Here is a 19,799-nt window from a genome sequence, read left to right as displayed (position 1 = left end):
GATGCCTTTTCCCTGTGGTATTTAACCTACTCAAAGGTACTTGACTGAGACCCTTTGATGGGGCCATTGAAAAGTCTTTTCTAGTCTTTGTTCTTAGGTAAGGGATTTGGAGTCAGACATACAAGGACTTTGAAATCCTGGCTCTGGTCTTTGCTAACTCTGCGATGTAGAGTAGGTTACTAAATACCTTGGAGCCTTGGTTTTCTTATACCTATGGTAGAGATAATAATACAGTTGACCCTTGAACAATGCAGGGGTTGGGGTGCTGGCCACCCCTTGCAGTAAAAAATCCAAGTATAGATTTTTACTTCCCCCAAACTTGACTGGAAGCCTTTTATAAACAGTCAGTTAACACATGTTTCATATGTTATGAAATGCAGCTTCATTACATACTGTATTCTTCTTTTTTTTTTTTTGAGACAGAGTCTTGCTCTGTTTCTCAGGCTGGAGTGAAGTGGCATGATCTTGGCTCACTGCAACCTTTGCCTCCCAGGTTCAAGTGATTTTCCTGTCTCAGCCTCCTGAGTAGCTGGGATTACAGGTGCGTGTCACCACGCTGGGCTAATTTTTGTATTTTTAGTAGAGATGGGGTTTCAGCATGTTGGTCAGACTGGTCTCAAACTCCTGACCTTGTGATCCACTTGCCTTGGCCTCCCAAAGTGCTGGGATTACAGGTGTGAGACACCGCACCTGGCCTATGTACTGTATTCTTACAATAAAGTAAGCTAAAGAAAAGAAAATGTTATGAAGAAAATCATAGGGAAGATACAATATATTTACTATTCATTAAGTGAAGTGGATCATCATAAAGGTCTTCATCCTTGTCATCTTTATGTTGAATAGGCTGAGGAGGAGGAGGAAAAGGAGGTCTTTCTTGCTGTCTCGGGGGTGGCAGAGGCAGAAGAAAACCCATGTGTAAGTGAACCAACCCAGTTCAAGCCCATATGTTCATGGGTCAACTGTATTTCCTTGAGTTGTCTTAATGATAAAATAAACAGATGTATGTATGTAAAGTTATTAGTATACAATAGGCGTTCAATGAATGCCTTCCTTCCCATCACAGGTGCATCACCACTGACAGACAATTCCAGACTTCTATTTACTTTGAAGAGTTGGTTACAAGCAGGTGATGCCATATGACGTTTGTTCTTAATTTTTGTTTTTAGGTTTTATTTTTAAAGACATATGTTTTTGGATTGCCTAATCCTTTCTTATATTTTCAAGTTCAGGGTTCTTGTCATTTTAGATGTTTGGTTAAGAATAGCTGATGTGTAGTGGATGGTTTTAGTTATTTAAACATTGAGAGGGGTTGGTAGTGGGAACTATAGGCAGAGGTACGGAGGAGATCAAAATAAGATAAAATAAATAAGGTCATAGCACTCTAGAGTGGTTATTTTCTTCTGACAGAGCTTTATTATCATTCTGGCTTTGGGAGCAGCTGCTGAGCCACTCATCTCTGGTCACATGCTAAGCCTAATATGAGTGAGCACGTCCGGGCTTATGACACTGACAAGAGACAAATGGCCTCTGGGGCACAGAGATGGGGAAGTCAGATTTAAATCTCAGCATCTTGATGCTACTCTACTTGTCTCCACATGCTCATTCAAATAGCATTCCTGTGTCTTGGCACTATCATTTGCAAAAAGAAGAGACACTCATCGCCTTATTTGGAAGGTTGGGCTTGCTGGGCTGAGAGTGAATGAGAAGCACTCTTGCAGACCAGAACTCTCACTTCTTTCTTGATTTCACCTAACTGCTCTCCCCTGTTGAGAAGCTTCCTTACCACTGTCCCCTGGTCACTGCGGGCTCCTCCTGTACAACACTGCTTTAGAATGACCTCCTCCACCAGGCATCTTCTTAGACAGAGTCCTCTCCCCATCTTAGGCATGCCAGTCATCTTAACAACTCCATAGAACTTGTAATTAGTTTGTTCCTTAGGGACATATTTTAGCATTTCTGTCTTTTGTGGTTTCTTCAGTGTATTATAAGCTTTCTATTGTGAGGAGGGCCTGTGTCTGTTCTGCAGTGGGTGCCTCAAGCGCCTGAAGTGTCCCTGTATGATGCAGGTGATGATTAGAAGAGCATCCCAAATGCTTTGCACTGCATTGTTGACCTACAGCAGTTTTCTTTCATCATTTTTCTTATTCCTATAACTTTGATTTTGGCCATGACTTCAACCATGTGGCGATCTCTTGCTTGAGGCACTGCATGTTAGAAAATGGGTTATCTTCAGCCGGACATGGTGGTTCATGCCTATAATCCCAGCACTTTGGGAGGCCGAGGTGGGCAGATTACCTGAGGTCAGGAGTTCGAGACCAGCCTGGTCAACATGGTAAAACCCCATCTCTACTAAAAATACAAAAATTAGCCAGGTATGGTGGCATGCGCCTGTAATCCCAGCCACTCAGGAGGCTGAGGCAGGAGAATCGCTTCAACCCGGGAGGTGGAGGTTGCAGTGAGCTGAGATGGCCCCACTGTACTCCAGTCTGGGCAACAGAGTGAGATCCTGTCACAAACAAACAAACAAACAAAAAATCCAAAAAACAAACGAAAAGAACCAAAACGAAAATGGGTTCTTAGGCCTTACAGAACACGATCTATTATGTTATTGCTGCTCTAACCATTCCCTTTGTGTTCTGTCTCCATGGCCTGCAAGATGGCAATATCTTTCACTGGCCTTGGTTCTCAGAGCAGGTGGCACACGACTGAGGCTAGTGGCCTGGTAGGTAGGATGGCAAGGTGAGTTGCAACTAGAACTGCCCTCTGGCACAATGTTTGGACAGGGAGGCAGGAGGTTCCAAAGGGTGTGTTCTTTGGGTTTAAATGCATTGTAACCTAGTCTGAAGGTTTATCTGCTCATGCTAGAAAGATAGGAGCACATTGGTTTAATCTCAAAGGAGGAAGAGTCGGGAGTTTTAGATTCAGGGCCACTGAGCATCTGCTTTTCCGTCTTGAGTCTGGAGCCATTATAAATCCTTGAGAGAAAAGAACTGATTTGGACTTGACATTGAGGAAACTGTGAAGGTAAGGATACTTTAAGAAGACTCATTCAAAATAAATGAAATTTGGAGGAGAAAGTGCTGGTACAGAATGATGGAGAATGAAATTTTAAAGCTACATATTTTTGTATCCACATAGTATGTGGATATAATTTGAGAATTAAGGCAAATAGAGCAAAGCTGTTCAGATTTGTTTAGTGTATTGGAATTTACAAATGTATCTTGAAATATGAGTCGCTAATGAAGACTTAGGAATACTTCATTTTGGTGGTGGTGCAAGATGAAATTTTAAGTTTTTTCTCATAATGATATTCATTTTATACTGAATTTAGCTATTTGATTAGAATTCCACCAATGAAACCATTGCATCTCTTTTTCTGGGTTATTTTGAGTTGTTTTCCCTTTCTGTGTATAGACCTGGTCTGTGGTTTTTGTGGCTGTTAACACCTGGGAATTAACACCTAGCACCTGAGTGAAGGGAGCCAGCCCCTCCACACCTGTGGGTGTTTCTCATCAGGTGGAATGAGAGACTTGAGAAAAGAAAGAGACACGGCCGGGCGCGGTGGCTCAAGCGTGTAATCCCAGCACTTTGGGAGGCCGAGACGGGCAGATCACGAGGTCAGGAGATCGAGACCATCCTGGCTAACACGGTGAAACCCTGTCTCTACTAAAAATACAAAAAACTAGCCGGGCGAGGTGGCGGGCGCCTGTAGTCCCAGCTACTCGGGAGGCTGAGGCAGGAGAATGGTGGGAACCTGGGAGGCGGAGCTTGCAGTGAGCTGAGATCCGGCCACTGCACTGCAGCCTGGGAGACAGAGCGAGACTCCATCTCAGAAAAAAAAAAAAAAAAAGAAAGAGACACAAAGTATAGAGAAAGAAAAGTGGGCCCAGGGGACCAGTGCTCAGCATACAGAGGACCGGCGCCAGCCCGGTCTCTGAGTTCCCTCAGTATTGATCGTTATCTTTACCACCTCGGAGAGGGGGATGTGGCAGGACAATAGGGTAATAGTGGGGAGAGGGTCAGCAGGAAAACATGTGAACAAATGTCTCTGTGTCATAAACAAGATTAAGAAAAAGGTGCTGTGCTTTGATGTGCACATACATAAACATCTCCATGCATTAAAGAGCAGCATTGCTGCTAGCACGACTCACCTCCAGCCCTAAGGCGCTTTTCTCCTATCTCACTAAATAGAACATGCAATCAGGTTTTACACCGAGACATTCCATTGCCCAGGGAGGAGCAGGAGACAGATGCCTTCCTCTTATCTCAACTGCAAAGAGGCCTTCCTCTTTTCCTAACCCTCCTCAGCACAGACCCTTTACAGGTGTCGGGCTGGGGAACGGTCAGGTCTTTCCCTTCCCACAAGGCCATATCTCAGACTATCACATGGGGAGAAACCTTGGACAATACCTGGCTTTCCTAGGCAGAGGTCCCTGCGGCCTTCCACAGTGTATTGTGTCCCTGGGTACTTGAGATTAGAGAATGGTGATGGCTTTTAACAAGCATACTGCCTTCAAGCGCTTATTTTATGAAGCACTTCCTGCATAGCCCTAAATCCATTAAACCTTGAGTAAACACAGCACATGTCTCTGCAAGCACAGGGTTGGGGCTAGGGTTACAGATTAAGGGCATCTCAAGGCAGAAGAATTTTTCTTAGTACAGAACAAAATGAAGTCTCTTATGTCTACTTCTTTCTACATAGACACAGTAACAGTCTGATCTCGCTTTCTTTTCCCCACACCTGAGTTAGATCTTGGGCTCTGCCCAATATTATCTCTTAAGGGATAGAGTTTTAAAATGTTTCCCTTTTGTGTGGTGAGTGAGTCTGTGTGTATGCCAGGGGGTGGTCAGCAAAAAGTAGGGTAATGGGAATGCCAGGAGGTAATGCTTGGTATCCTTATGTTATGCCCAGACCGTTTATTCCCCGAAGAAGACCACCAGAGTCCAGAGTCAAAGCTAAGCAGCAAGGATCTTTATTACAGGTTCGAACCTGTAACTCTCCCTCGCTCGTGAAACGAGACGGGCAGGAGAGCTCCCCCACTCAGCTCCGAACAATGTTATATAGTCTAAGAAAAGTGGGCATAGAGTTATTATACAAATCAGATATATGATTGGCTAGTGTTTGAACAAGGCGATTTGGCTAACTATGATTGGTTCCTGCCATTTCTGATATTTTGGTTCAAACTTTGAGGCGGGAGAGCAGGTTTATGGCAGCAAGAGTTTATCTTACTTAAACATGTCTTGTGACCTTGCCTCAGAACTTACAAAATCTCTGGTATGTGCAAAACAAAATCTCTGGTACGTGCAGAAAACCAGGTACTCACAGAACTTACGAAATCTCTGGTATGTGCAAAGATTAGAGAGCAGAACAAGGGTGTAGCGGGTGGGGGGCGGGTACACATCTATCTTTGTGTCCTTTCATTTCCCCCTTCTCATAAGTAACTGGATGTCCAATCTTGGATTTCCAGAGTCTTATAATATAGCCTCACTTTCTGGGTGCAGGAGAGGCTGGTGATGGCTACGGAGGACCATTAGTTGGATGGTATCAAACCTTTCTCTGACAAATTGTAAAATTTTATTTACCACACAGGGGCCTATAGTGAATAGAAGTAGTAAAGACATTAGGGGGCCTAAAAGGGGTGCCAGAAGGGAAAACATTGAAGAGCTCCACCAATTGTTAGCGGCTGTAGTGAATTGTTGCTTTTTCATTTCTAAGCTTAGTTCGTGTAGGCGTTGGACTCTTTCCTCAACTAACCCTGACTCATTTATATAGAAACAGCATTCTTCTTTGAGGAACATACAGGTACCTCCTTTCTCAGCCGTGAGTAAGTCTAAGGCTCTGCGGTTTTGAAGGGTGACCTGTGCTAGGGAGGTGAGCTGCCGCTGAAGGGAGGCTAGGGAATAGGCGGAGTCTTCCATAGCAACAGAGAATTGTTGTAACAGCTTGTCGTTTTCTATCATGGAGTGTTGTAGGGCCCCTCCTGCTAACCCCACTGCGACGACAGAGGTGGTTAAGGATATTCCGGCAATTAGTGGTAGAAAAACTGCTCGTCTATGTCGCGCCGTTTTAGTGGGGGCGGTCCTTGCCCAGCCTATGAACTCTGCCGGGGTTAGCAGTGTCAGTCGGGGAACTAGGGTAACAGGGATACATAACTGTCCGTCAGAGATGCTTTTGGACAGAGTTTTTAACAGAGTCATATTACACCAGAAGAACACACCAGGGGGAGCATATATGGGACTATTAGGGTATGTAGCCGATTGGTTACAGAGGCTGTTGCTAAATGCCGAATAACAATAGGGGTATTTCTCTTGGTATGGGTCACGGTACAGGGCCACATCGGGTATCGTGACTATCGATGAGTTAAAACCTGTATAGTTTGTGGGAGGGGAGGATAGAGGAACAGCCGTTAATGGTGGTCTTCCTAGGGTTGCACACATAAAGCAAGAGGACAGGTCGCCTAAACCAGTGAGGTTGGCGAATGCTAGCCCTTCCCGTAATAGAGTTAGCCAGGAGAAGGGCTGCAAGTCTTGTGATAGCTTGGTTTCTTGCCTGTGGATTTGTGTGTGGATTAAGGGTTGAATCTGGACTAGACTTCTCCACAGATATAAATGGCTACTGGGCCAGGTACTAGTTGATGAGTAATATACTCCCCCATGTTGTGGGGTTGTCCACCGAGAGTCCCATGGGTCTCTAATTATCCAAGTGTAAGTGACGGGAGACTCAGTTTTGTAAAAATACCACCCTTGTCGTTCTCTCCAGTATCGGACAGAGTGCGTCTTACAGTAGCTATATGGGCAACCTGCACTCTGGTGCCACCAATAATTTTTACAATTATATTCAGTTTGATCATATTCAAAACAGATCATGGGTATTGCTGGTTGGGCAATCTGGAACCTAGTGAAATTGAGGTAAACTATAGTATTACACCCTGAGGGGGAGCAGTCTGCGCTAGCTAGCAGTTTACCCGCTTGGGGGGTTTCCCCGGGGTGAGTTTTGTTCTCATAGAGCCAGAACCTCCAGACATAGGGATTAGACGGCGCAGCAGTGAGGAGAGTCAGATGCATAAGGCATAAAAGCATAGGTAAGCTAGACATGGTTACGGCTATGGGGATGACGGCGCAGGGTTAGCTTTAAGGGATTGTTCTTAGCTTTGTCTATAGTCCATGTAACCGGTGCTCCAGACGGCTCGAGAAGGTCGGATGTTGGGTCCACTGGTTTGACGTGTGTGTAGTGGATCCACGAAGCGATGCCTTCTACTTTGAGAGCGGTGGGAGTAGTCAGGAGTACTTGCAGTGGTCCTTTCCACCTGGGTTGAAGAGTTTCTTGCCGGTGGTGCTTGACTAGGACCCAGTCTCCCGGCTGGAACGGATGAGGCGTCGGCGGAGGTCCTGCCTTGTACAGTTCTCATAGTCTGGGCCAAATTTCCTGGTGAATTTTCTGTAAGGCTTGTAAGGAGAACAGGAGCTCAGAGACATTTTCAGTTTCAGGTTTGAGTAAGTCATCTTTTAGACTGGGGACCAGGGGTGGGGGTCTGCCATACATGATTTCATATGGTGTGAGGCCTAGTCTGTAAGGGGTATTTCGGGCCCGGAACAGAGCGTAGGGGAGAAGTACTACCTAATTAGCGCCAGTCTCCATGGTCAATTTAGTTAAGGTCTCCTTCAGAGTCCGATTCATCCTTTCTACCTGTCCTGAGCTTTGGGGCCTATAAGCACAATGTAATTTCCAATTTGCCCCCAGAATGGAAGCCAAATCCTGACTTACCTTAGCAACGAAGGCTGGTCCATTGTCTGACCTTATTTGGACGGGAAAGCCATACCTGGGGAGGATTTCTTCCAAAATTTTCTTTGCTACAACCTGAGCAGTTTCTCTCTTAGTTGGGAACGCTTCTGTCCATCCTGAAAAAGTATCTACAAAGACAAGTAAGTACTGATACCCATATTTTCCAGGCTTTATCTCAGTAAAGTCTATTTCCCAATAGATACCAGGCCTAGTTCCTCTACACCTAATTCCTGTGGTGGTCTGGGTTTGGGGGCAAGCGTTGTTTAGTTGGCAGGCTTTGCAATTTGTTGTGACATCGCTGGCCAGTTCAGCTATGCGCCTGATTCTAAACTTGGCGCGCCTGATTAAGTCCATCATTCGCTGGGCACCCAGGTGGGTTGTCTGGTGGATGTGTTCCAACACCTGCCGTCCTAATTTTTCTGGTAGGATGGTTTGGTCATTTATATCAGTCCACCACCCATTTTTAACCTGTTTTAGGGGAAGCGTGTTCATCCATTCGCGATCCTGTTCGGTATAGTCGGGAAAACATGGCAAATTTCGCGGGCCAGGATCGGGGAGCTGGAGCACGAGGAGCTGACTGGGAGCTTTTGCTATGCTCCTTGCAGTTTGGTCGGCTAAGAAGTTGCCTCGAGCAATTGGCGTAGTTGGTTTCTGATGCCCAGGGCAATGTACGATAGCCAATTTCTTTGGTTTCCACAAAGCAGTTAATAGAGCTAGGATCTCTTGCTTGTTTTTTATTTCTTTGCCTTCGGCTGTTAATAGTCCCCTTTCTCTGTAGATGGCCCCATGTATGTGCGCAGTAGCGAAAGCATAGCGGCTATCCGTGTATACTGTTAGTTTTTTCTCTGCCCCTAGGGTGAGGGCCTGTGTAAGGGCTATCAGTTCGGCTCTTTGGGCCGATGTCCCTGGAGGCAAGGGTTCCGCCCAGATTACCTCAGTCTCTGACGTTACAGCCGCTCCTGCATACCGCTGGCCTTGGTGGACGTAGCTGCTGCCATCAGTGAACCAGGTGAGTTCTGTGTCGGGGAGCGGACGATCTTGCAGGTCCTCCCGCACCCCATGCACCTGAGCCAGTATCTCAGTGCACTCATGGGACGGGGCGTCCGATTTGGCAGCAGTGAAGCAGGGTTTAAAGAGGTTGGGGGCAGAAAAGTTATTCTGAGGGGGTTTAACAGCAGTCCTTGATAGTGGGTGAGCCGGGCGTTACTCATCCATCGGTCCGGCGGCTGCCGGAGGACGCCTTCAATGGCATGTGGGGTTATAACACGCAACTCTTGCCCCATGATAAGTTTATCAGCGTCTCGGACCATTAGGGCAGTCGCCGCGATTATCCGGAGGCAGGGTGGCCAGCCAGCAGCCACTGAATCTAATTTTTTTGACAAATAGGCAACTGGCCTCTGCCAGGGGCCTAGGTACTGTGTTAACACGGCTTTTGCAACACCCTTACTTTCATCCACGTATAAGTGGAAGGGCTTGGAGACATCAGGGAGCCCCAGCGCGGGGGCTGATAACAAGGCAGTTTTGATTTGCTGAAAGGCCAGCTCAGCCTCTTCCGTCCAATTGAAGGGCTGCCGTTCCTTTGTTGCCTGGTATAGGGGCTTGGCTAACTCAGCAAATCCGGGTATCCATAACCTACAGAACCCTGCCGACCCCAGGAATTCTCTCACTTGCTGTGTTGACTGGGGTCTAGGGATGCGTAGGACTGTTTCCTTTCGGGCTTTGGTTAGCCAGCGTTGCCCCCCTTTTAATAGGTACCCCAGATAAGTTACCTCCGACTTGCAGATCTGAGCCTTTGTTGCTGAGGCTCGGTAGCCTAGCTCCCCCAGAGTCTTCAGGAGGTCCTCAGTCCCTTGAACACAAGTTTCCGGGGACCTGGCTGCTATTAAGAGATCATCAACATATTGCAAAAGAGTTATTTCAGGGTGTTGCCGCCGGTACTCACCCAGATCTTCATGAAGGGCTTCATCGAACAGGGTTGGTGAGTTCTTGAACCCTTGTGGCAGTCTGGTCCATGTTAGCTGACCGTTGATGCCCCTCTCAGGATCCGTCCATTGAAATGCAAAGAGTTCTTGACTTTTGGGAGCCAGAGGAAGGCTGAAGAAAGCGTCTTTTAGATCAAGAACGGTATACCACTGTTTTTTGGGATGTAAGACACTCAGAAGGGTGTATGGATTGGGCACAGTGGGATGTATGTCCATGACCCTTTTATTAACTTCTCTTAAATCCTGTACTGGCCTGTAGTCCATACTGTTGGGTTTACGAACAGGTAACAGTGGAGTATTCCAGGATGAGTGGCAAGCCCGTAGGACTCCCTGGTCTAGGAGTCGGCGGATATGGGGCGTAATTCCTTCTCTTGCCTCCAGGGGCATAGGATATTGCCGAACCTGAACCAGGTCCGTCCCTGGCTTAACTTCCACAAATATGGCAGGTCGATGTTTAGCTAGCCCCAAGCCCCCAGTTTCTGCCCACGCTTTAGGGAAACGCTGGAGCCAAGAGTCAATTCCCTGATCGGGGGGCTTTTGCTCTTGATGGAGTCGGTACTCATCTTCTAAGGTGACAGTCAGGATAGATATTGGCCTGTTTTGGGAATCAGTTATCTTGGGCCCTTCTGGCTCAAAGTGGATTTGGGCCCCCATCTTTGTCAGCAAGTCCCTCCCTAGTAGAGGGCAGGGGCTCTCTGGGATGACTAGGAAGGAATGGGAGACTTTTCCCGTTCCTAAGTCTACAGTCCTCTGGGTTGTCCAGGGGTATTTTTTGATGCCTGTGGCCCCGTGCACCCAGGATGTTTTCTTAGATATTTTTCCAATTGGTTTGGTTAGGACTGAGCGTTCCACCCCAGTATCGACCAAGAAGTGAACTGGGGACCCCTCCACTTGCAAAGTTACCCTGGGTTCGGGGAGGGGGTCCGAACCCCGTCTTCCCTAGTCAGAGTCCTGGGTAACGAGTACGGAGGTAGGGTTAGCTGGTCTCCATTTCTTTGGGCAGTCTTTAATCCAGTGGCCACGTTCCTTGCAATAAGCACACTGATCTTTTTCTAATCCTTGCCTAGGGCCTTGCTTTTTCTGCTTTCTGTTTTGGCCATTTCCTGCCTGGGGGAAAGCTGCTACTAAGACTTTGGTCATTTCTTTGGTTGCCTTGAACTGTTTTTCTTCTGGAGTATCCCTATTATTATAAACTCGCTGGGCCATCTGAAGGAGGTCCTGAATCTGCTTTCCCTCTAAACCTTCTAATTTCTGGAGTTTTCTTTTAATATCTGGTGTTGCCTGGTTTACAAAGGACATTACTACCGCTGCCTGATTTTCCGGTGCTTCCGGGTCCATAGGGGTAAACTGTCTGAAGGCTTCCATTAATCTCTCTAAATACACAGCGGGGCTTTCTGTCTTACCTTGTAACACAGAATATACTTTAGCCAAATTGGTGGGCTTGCAAGCTGCAGCCCGGAGACCCGCCATTAGAGTCTGGCGATAAATGAGCAGTCGTCCCCTACCTTCTGCCGTGTTGTAGTCCCATCTGGGCCGGGTCAAAGGGAAAGCCGCATTAATGAGGTCAGGATTTGCAGTTGGCTGGCCGTCATCTCCTGGAACCAGTTTTCTGGCCTCAACTTGGATTCTTTCCCGCTCCTCCGTTGTGAACAGGATTCGGAGGAGCTGTTGACAGTCATCCCAGGTCGGCTGGTGAGTAAACATGACACTGTCTAACAACGAGGTTAGATCTTTGGGATTATCTGAGAACCGAGCATTTTGGGACTTCCAATTGTATAAATCACTGGTGGAAAAAGGCCAATACATGAGACGGGAGAGCCTGGTATCATCGAGTGATCCTATTTCTCTGAGAGGCAGGGCTACAGTGGAGTCAGGGAGTCGGGAAGCTTGGTCCCGCTGTACGCGGCCTCGTGTTCGGCCGGCCGGCCCCCCCAGGTTACTTTCGCTCTCGGCTGCTTCCGCTTCTCGGTTTCCCTCTACGGAAGCACCACCCTGGGGGACTGGGTCCTGCGGGATAAGGTGCGGATATGGTGGGGGAAATGTGGGTTCTAACATTAGGGGGTCCTGGCTGTCCGGCAGCACAGGGGCCGAGGGAGCAGAGGGAGTCTTTTGTCTTGTAGGTCGCGTTACTAGGACTTTGCAGGGCTCAGGGATGAATGGAGTTATCCAGGGTGGTGGGTTTTCCACAAGATCCTGCCACACTAGAATATAAGGAATTTGATCAGGATGTCCTGACTGCCCTGGCAGGAAAATCTTAGTTTTTACCTTAGTAATAATAGAGAGACAGAAAGTTCCTTCGGAGGGCCACCCTACGCCGAAAGAGGGCCACTCCGAACGGCAGAAAGTAACTAGCTTTCCCTTCTTTAGTTCTACGCTTAAGTTACGCCCCCGAGCCTTCACATCCTTAAAATTGGTAACAAGGAGTGAGAGCGGCGTGCTCTGGTTGTTGCCCATCTTTGGACTGCTCCTACAAAGAGAAGGGGGGATGAAAATGAGTGTGAAGCAGAGGGGAGTATCTGACAGGTCCGGTCCTGGAAGGGGAAGAAAAGGTTTTATGTTTCGTTTTGGGCTTACACTTAACACTTAACAATAACGGACAGACAGTAATAACGATGAGCATTCGCGAGCGCGTGTCGGACTTCCGACCTGAGTCAGACGGGGCAACCAAGGATGGAGGCCCCCAGATGGGCACTGGGGAACGTCTCCCACCAGTCCCGAGTGGCTGTCTTCTAGCGCATCCGCCAAGACCGTGCCACTTACAGAACAGACCAATACAGATTACAGATTACGGATTTCGTGAAATTTCAGGGAGACAGACAGAGACAAAGACAGAGACAGTGACAAAGCCGGCTTACCTACAGATTAAGATCCGTTGACTTGGGGGTCTGGTGGGCTTGGGGGAAATCCCGGACGAGCCCCCATTTGTTATGCCCAGACCGTTTATTCCCCGAAGAAGACCACCAGAGTCCAGAGTCAAAGCTAAGCAGCAAGGATCTTTATTACAGGTTCGAACCTGTAACTCTCCCTCGCTCGTGAAACGAGACGGGCAGGAGAGCTCCCCCACTCAGCTCCGAACAATGTTATATAGTCTAAGAAAAGTGGGCATAGAGTTATTATACAAATCAGATATATGATTGGCTAGTGTTTGAACAAGGCGATTTGGCTAACTATGATTGGTTCCTGCCATTTCTGATATTTTGGTTCAAACTTTGAGGCGGGAGAGCAGGTTTATGGCAGCAAGAGTTTATCTTACTTAAACACGTCTTGTGACCTTGCCTCAGAACTTACAAAATCTCTGGTATGTGCAAAACAAAATCTCTGGTACGTGCAGAAAACCAGGTACTCACAGAACTTACGAAATCTCTGGTATGTGCAAAGATTAGAGAGCAGAACAAGGGTATAGCGGGTGGGGGGCGGGTACACATCTATCTTTGTGTCCTTTCACTTAGAAGTGGAGGGCTTCTTTGGATGGGGGAGGAGGAAGAATTTTTAGGATGAATCACACTGGAAGCTGTAATGTAAATGGGGAGCTGAGCAAGAAGACACGAGGCAGATGAGAACAAAGGTAGCCTTTATTGGGCTCGCAGGCGAGGTTCACCGTCCTCTAGTCGGAGGGCCGAGGAAGTCGCGCTTGGGGCGGGTATGGGGGGCCTTTTATAGGGGGAGGTAGGTGGGGTTTGTAGGTCTCGGTTTTCCTGAGTTAGGTTTCGATTTCTGGGGAATGATGTGTCCAGAAGCTTGTGCAGAGCGCGGGGTTCTTTGGCAGGCGCGGGCTTTTTCTGCCCGCTGAGAGTCTTAGCAGGAAGTGAAGGGCGGGAAGACCTAACAAAGGGCCTGCCATGCCCGTGATACCGCCATGTTGGGTCTAGATTCCTGCCTAACAGAAGCCAATGATGAAATCTTGCAGTTCGCTTTTTTAGGCCTAGGTGAACTGCTTTTCTCTTTTATTTTATTTTCTTTCTTGAGATGGAGCCTCACTCTGTCCCCCAGGCTGGAGTGCAGTGGCCTGATCTCGGCTCCTGCCTCAGCCTCCCGAGTAGCTGGGACTACAGGCGCCCGCCACCACGCCTGGAGACTTTTTTGTATTTTTAGTAGAGACGGGGTTTCACTGTGTTAGCCAGGATGGTCTTGATCTCCTGACCTCGTGATCCGTACGCCTCGCCCTCCCAAAGTGCTGGGATTACAGGCGTGAGCCACCGCGCCCAGCCGAACTGCATTTCTTAGGAGGTTGTAAGTGGTGGGATCAGGTAGGAAGGTCCGGAGGAAGGGCCTTCATGTTTCTTGCGGTGGGATTTTCCTGGGGGTTTCTGCTGGCTGTTTGCATCTTCTCTTTTGTGGCCAAGGAAAGCCCCGTGCTCTCCTTCAAAGGAGAAGGTCTGCTTTTGTGTTTAAATCTGATCAAACTCTGTGCTACTTTACTTGGCTTTTACAAGGAATAAGTTGTACCTGAAGGCAACAGTAAAGCAGGGAACAAAAGAGATTTACAGATAATGGTTTCTAGGAGATAAGAGTGAAGTGATGTTTGAGGATATGGACAATGTTTTCCTTCACAGTGAAAGTGAAGTAAGATGAATTATGTTTTTATTGCCAGGAGTAACTGCATCTGTTGAGTTCCTTAGCCAGGCAAACATAACAACCCTTATACTTTGACTTCATTTTGTCTGGATCTTTAAACAGAAAGATTGGAACAATCAGATTGTTTCAGATTGAAAGGCTGAAGACACAGGAGTTGTATAACTGAAGTAGGAAGGAGGACTCCTTTCTTTCCCTTCTTTGATCAGCTCATATTCTTCTTCACAAACCCTCCACTATTCCCCATTACCTCCTTATTACATCCTGATGGGTGTGCTGAGATATATTGATCCTCTCAGCTTTGCAGGCAGCAGGAGCCTCTTAGCTTGTCATGGGGGTGGGTCAAGAGGGCTATTTGGCCTAGAGCTGTACATTCAGGGAAGGCCTGCTTTTTAAAATTTCATTGTATCTATGACATAGGCAATATGTTTGCTTGTATATTAAAATTATTTACTAGGTAATTCTAAATATTTAAAAGCAACCAAATTTCTTGTGACTCTGTTTTGGCATTTTCTTTCTTTTTTAGTATACTAGGAGCCTAAAAAAAAAAAAAAAAAAAAAGAGAGAAGGCCCAGGCACCTACACTCTGAGGGGCCCCCATAGTCAGTTGCACAGGCTTTCATACTATGGTAATGGTCATAGAGGCTATTGAGGAGGACAGACCTTCAATAACTAATCATGCAAAGAAGTCACTAATGTGAGGACTGGGTGCCTTGAAAGGGTGTAATAGGGACCCTCCCCTATTTGGGCCATCAGGAAGGATTTCTCCAAGCAGGTGAAATTGAAGGGGCCTCTTCCCTTTCCCCTAGAGGGAATCAATGTTAGGCAGCAGAGGTGATAAATCTCAATTACCAATTGTTTTTTAAGGAAAGAGCCAAACTCTAAGGATGATGCTCATAATTTGGGTTTGGGCAAAGGGGTGAATTGGCAGTGTTGTTAACCAAACTAGGTAACCAGGGATTCTTTTAGGGTAACTAAAACTATTTTCTGGCAGTAGATGGGTTGATAAGATGATTAGTTCAGTGTTGGGTATGTTGAGTGTGAGAGGCTTTTGAGACATCAGAGTAGAGATGTTTTGCAAATATATAATCTTGTGTTATAAGAAGAGCTTAGTAACTCCTTGTAAATTCAGAACCTCATAGTATGTAAGGCAGTGGATAGTCCAGTGGGGAATTGAAAGAAGAATGGATATATGGCCTCTGCTTTCAAGGAGTTTATTCTCTAATTGCAGTCAAGGAGTTCAGTAACCACAGATTATCCCAGTAACCCTCTAAGACAACAGCAAGAGAAATGTCTTGGGTGGTACAACAGTGATTGCCAAATGAATTGTATCAATGTTTCTTGATTTTCTATATCCATCTTAGTATCTAAGTAAAATCGTGCATTTGGTTTTACTTTTGTTTCACTCTAGTAGTTAGAGGTAGGTTGAAAATAGCATGATCTTATTTAACAGTACCATGGGTTATTTGCTTTGGAGTAATTAATTTTAAATTTATGATGTAGGTACTGTTATTTGTCCCATTTTACAGAAGAGAAAACTGTAGCACTGAGAGGTTAAGTAACTTTCCCAAAGTTATGTAACTAACAAATTATAAAGTTGGTATTTGGACTTAGATAATCCAAAATCAAAGCCCCTTCCCCTAATTTTTAATCCTATTTTTTAACGAAATATATCCCCTATCATTTAAGTTATTTGAAAACCTTATTTTCAGTGGCTGCGTAATTTATTTAACATTCGCCTAGTGCCTGTATTTCCATTTATATTTTCCAGATAAATCCCTGCAAGTGGGCTTCCTGTACTAAGAAATATAAAATGTTTAAGACTTCTTAAGCCAAATACAACTCATTTTCAGAAAAGTTCAAAAAATTTGCAGTCTGTATATGCTTTTCAATCCCATATAGAAGTTTTCTCAATCCCATATGACTGCCTAAACCGAAACAGAACTCAGCAACACTGTGATAAAGGTGGTGGTTAGGATAATAAATCAGAGACTGTTAGGGCAGGAAAGAACTCCAGGTTTCATCTAGGCCTTCCTCCTTCTTTTATTCATTAAGAACCAAGGCTTAGAAAGGTTAGGAAACATGACCCAAACATGCCATTACAGGCATAGTTAGGACAAGGACCTGCACACAGCACTATGTGCTATATTGAGCCTGAGACTCTTGGATGGTTTGGACGATTCCAGGGCGTCCTGAAATGACTGCCTGGGGTCGCCGCTGAGATATAAGAGACTTTTAGTGTTTGGGTTAGCTTCCAAGTTTCCCCGAGTTTCACAGTTGTATGAGAGGGGTGGAAGTAACCCAAAGGGGTCTGTCCTGAACTGAGAAGCCCATTATCACCTAGAGATAAAGTCTGCTGGGCCAGGGGAAATCCTGAGATCTCCTTTCATGAGTTTACTTTGACCTGGCCTAGTGTCAGATCCACGAGGGTGATTCTGGACTCTCTTTTCATTATTCTGTTGATGCTATGATATGTGTCAACAAAGGGCTACTCACATAATTAAAAACTCACATAATTCAAGACTGTTTTTTTTTTTTTTTTTTTGAGACGGAGTCTCGCTCTGTCACCCAGGCTGGAGTGCAGTGGCCGGATCTCAGCTCACTGCAAGCTCCGCCTCCCGGGTTCACGCCATTCTCCTGCCTCAGCCTCCTGAGTAGCTGGGACTACAGGCGCCTGCCACCTCGCCCGGCTAAGTTTTTGTATTTTTAGTAGAGACGGGGTTTCACTGTGTTAGCCAGGATGGTCTCGATCTCCTGACCTCGTGATCCGCCCGTCTCGGCCTCCCAAAGTGCTGGGATTACAGGCTTGAGCCACCTCGCCCGGCCTGTTTTTTTTTTTTTAATAGCAGTGACCAAAAATGGAGGGTATTTCTGTCTTTATTTATTTTTTATTTTATTTATCTATTTATTTTTGAGATGGAGTCTTGCTCTATTGCCCAGGCTGGAGTGCAGTGGTGCGATCTGGGCTCACTGCAAACTCCGCCTCCTGGGTTCACGCCATTCTCCTGCCTCAGCCTCCTATGTAGCTGGGACTACAGGCACCCGCCCCCATGCCTGGCTAATTTTTTGTATTTTTTGTAGAGGCGGGGTTTCACCGTTTTAGCCAGGATGGTCTCAATCTCCTGACCTTGTGATCTGCCTGCCTTAGCCTCCCAAAGTGCTGGGATTATAGGTGTGAGCCACCTAGCCTGGCTGGGTATTTCTGTTTATTAACCAGAAGCGACTCCACCATGTGGCAATAATGTAAACAAAATTTGCAATTTGATTTGGCTTGATATCTGGCTAGGTGGGGCTAAGGTGTTTTAACAATACATCTCAAAGTTTCATTGCCTTAGCACAATAAGGGATTGTTTCTTACAAAATCTGAAGTAGGCTGGTTGATCACCTTCTGGGTTGCAGGTATGCTACACCAAGGTTGCCCAGGCAGGAGAAGAGAGAGGTAAAGGAGTCATGTAGACTGCTAACTGACCCAGCTTGGAAAGTGACATGTGCAAGTTCAGCTTACAGTGTAGTAGCCAGAACTAAAAACATGGGTCCAATCTAACTGGAGGGAGAGGCTGGGAAAGAGTGGGAGCAGCACACAGATATTTGATGAACACTAATTGTTTTTTCCATACACTTAATGCTTGATATTTTGAAATTATCAACCTAAAAAAATGTGTAGGCAATTTCACATCATTTCAAGTTTTAAACATAAAGATAAAAGTTTCATATCACTTTCCTTCAGAGGGGCTTGAAGGGCCACTGTATGGAGAAGTATATACTGTTGATGCAAAGAAATTCTTTTGACTTCTGTGTTAAAAATAATGGAACTTTTGCTTAATGTTTGTGAGATTTGGGCAAGTAGTCTAACTTCTCTAAATGAGTATCCCTAAAGAAAAAGGGGTAACAGTGCTTCATTCAGGGGTATGCTGCATAAATTAGGTTGAAGACTGAACATAAAACACTTGACACAGTGCAGAGTACATGGTAAGTATTCAACAAAAGTGAGTTTATATTTTGTTTTTATTGATGTTATTGATACTGTAGTGGCATTTACTACTATGCACAGTAATGTAGGATCCTCAGAATCATCCTCAGTGCTATATATCCATAATCAGAAGACAGTGTACTTTATGGAAACAAGTGATGTTTTGTCCAGATTCTGGCAATAAAATGTCTTTTATTTTCTGTGTATTCTTATATTTGTAGATCATGGGGAATTTCAGAGGTCATGCCCTCCCTGGAACCTTCTTTTTTATTATGGGTCTTTGGTGGTGTACAATGAGTACTCTGAAGTATATCTTCAAAAAGCAAAAGCGAACCTGCTACCTTGGTTCCAAAACATTATTCTGTCGATTGGAAATTTTGGAGGGAATTACAATAGTTGGCATGGCTTTAACTGGTGAGTGGACCATCTGTTTTCTGTTTTTACCTTGTGGGTGTTTTCATATGTAAAATATGAAACAATATAAAATCATGAAATTGCTAAAAGGAATTTTTATTAAAAAATATCTCAACACATATTCTAATTGTAATTTCTATCAGATACAATTCATTGGGAAGGTAATAATTTACACTTATACAAAAAGCTATTTCTTAATGAATTAGTCATAGTAGTTAACTTGCCTACCCAGTCAAAGTGAGTTTCTTTTAAAGAATTGGTTGGAGCTTCTGAAATAATTTTTTTTTTTTTTTTGAGACGGAGTCTTGCTCTGTCTCCCGGGCTGGACTGCAGTGGCCAGATCTCAGCTCACTGCAAGCTCCGCCTCCCGGGTTCACGCCATTCTCCTGCCTCAGCCTCCCGAGTAGCTGGGACTACAGGCGCCGCCACCTCGCCCGGCTAGTTTTTTTGTATTTTTTAGTAGAGACGGAGTTTCACCATGTTCGCCAGGATGGTCTCGATCTCCTGACCTCGTGATCCACCCGTCTCGGCCTCCCAAAGTGCTGGGATTACAGGCTTGAGTCACCGCGCCCGGCCCTAACATAATTTTATATCAATTGTTCTGATCTCTGAAAGAACAAACCCTATCAAAAACCATTTTGCAAATGATGTGAAATTAATCAAGTTATTATGGAAAAGCTTCAGTAATACATCATTTCTGATAGGCTGTAGAAGACTTTAGCTTTCTGCACACATCTTTTTTTCTTGATTCCTAAGTTGGAGAAAGAGATTAGGCCAGATGACTTCTAAGGCCTTTCCACTGAATCTTCCATCTCAAGATTCAATGAAAATGTTCTGTGTTCTTGAGAGTTCCACTCTAGCCTCTCTGTTATAAAAGATAAATTTTCTGATTTTCCCATTAGATTTCTTCATGCTTTATTCATGGCAACAGGTCTTTGCTATGGCATCAAGTTACACAGTAACATTTCCAAAGAGGGAAATTTCCTTGCCAAATTCTATAGATTAACAAATAAGGCAGTATCTGTAAGAAAGTTTAACTGTTTGCATCTGCTGTATCTGTCTGGGCTTCTTTTTTCCT

General features: G+C 45.5%; 1 protein-coding gene across 5 annotated transcripts in view; it reads left to right on the top strand.

Annotated features, from left to right (window-relative positions):
• Positions 1-19,799, top strand: part of LOC105477481 (transmembrane protein 45A) — an 88,690-nt gene that overhangs the window by 51,862 nt on the left and 17,029 nt on the right. For 3 of the 5 annotated variants that reach the window (XM_011733995.3, XM_071092518.1, XM_011733998.2), the window contains one exon: positions 18,529-18,721. In XM_011733995.3, coding sequence (XP_011732297.1) covers positions 18,529-18,721 — 193 coding nt within the window. Of the gene's footprint in view, positions 1-2,922; positions 3,025-13,309; positions 13,331-18,528; positions 18,722-19,799 lie in introns of those variants that run through there. The other 2 variants (XM_071092519.1, XM_011733997.3) reach the window with 2 other exon arrangements.

This window comes from Macaca nemestrina, chromosome 2 (assembly GCF_043159975.1).
Source record: "Macaca nemestrina isolate mMacNem1 chromosome 2, mMacNem.hap1, whole genome shotgun sequence".
Lineage (NCBI taxonomy): Eukaryota > Metazoa > Chordata > Mammalia > Primates > Cercopithecidae > Macaca > Macaca nemestrina.
The sequence above is the reverse complement of the archived record's forward strand: the minus strand, read 5'-3'. Positions and strand labels throughout refer to the sequence as shown.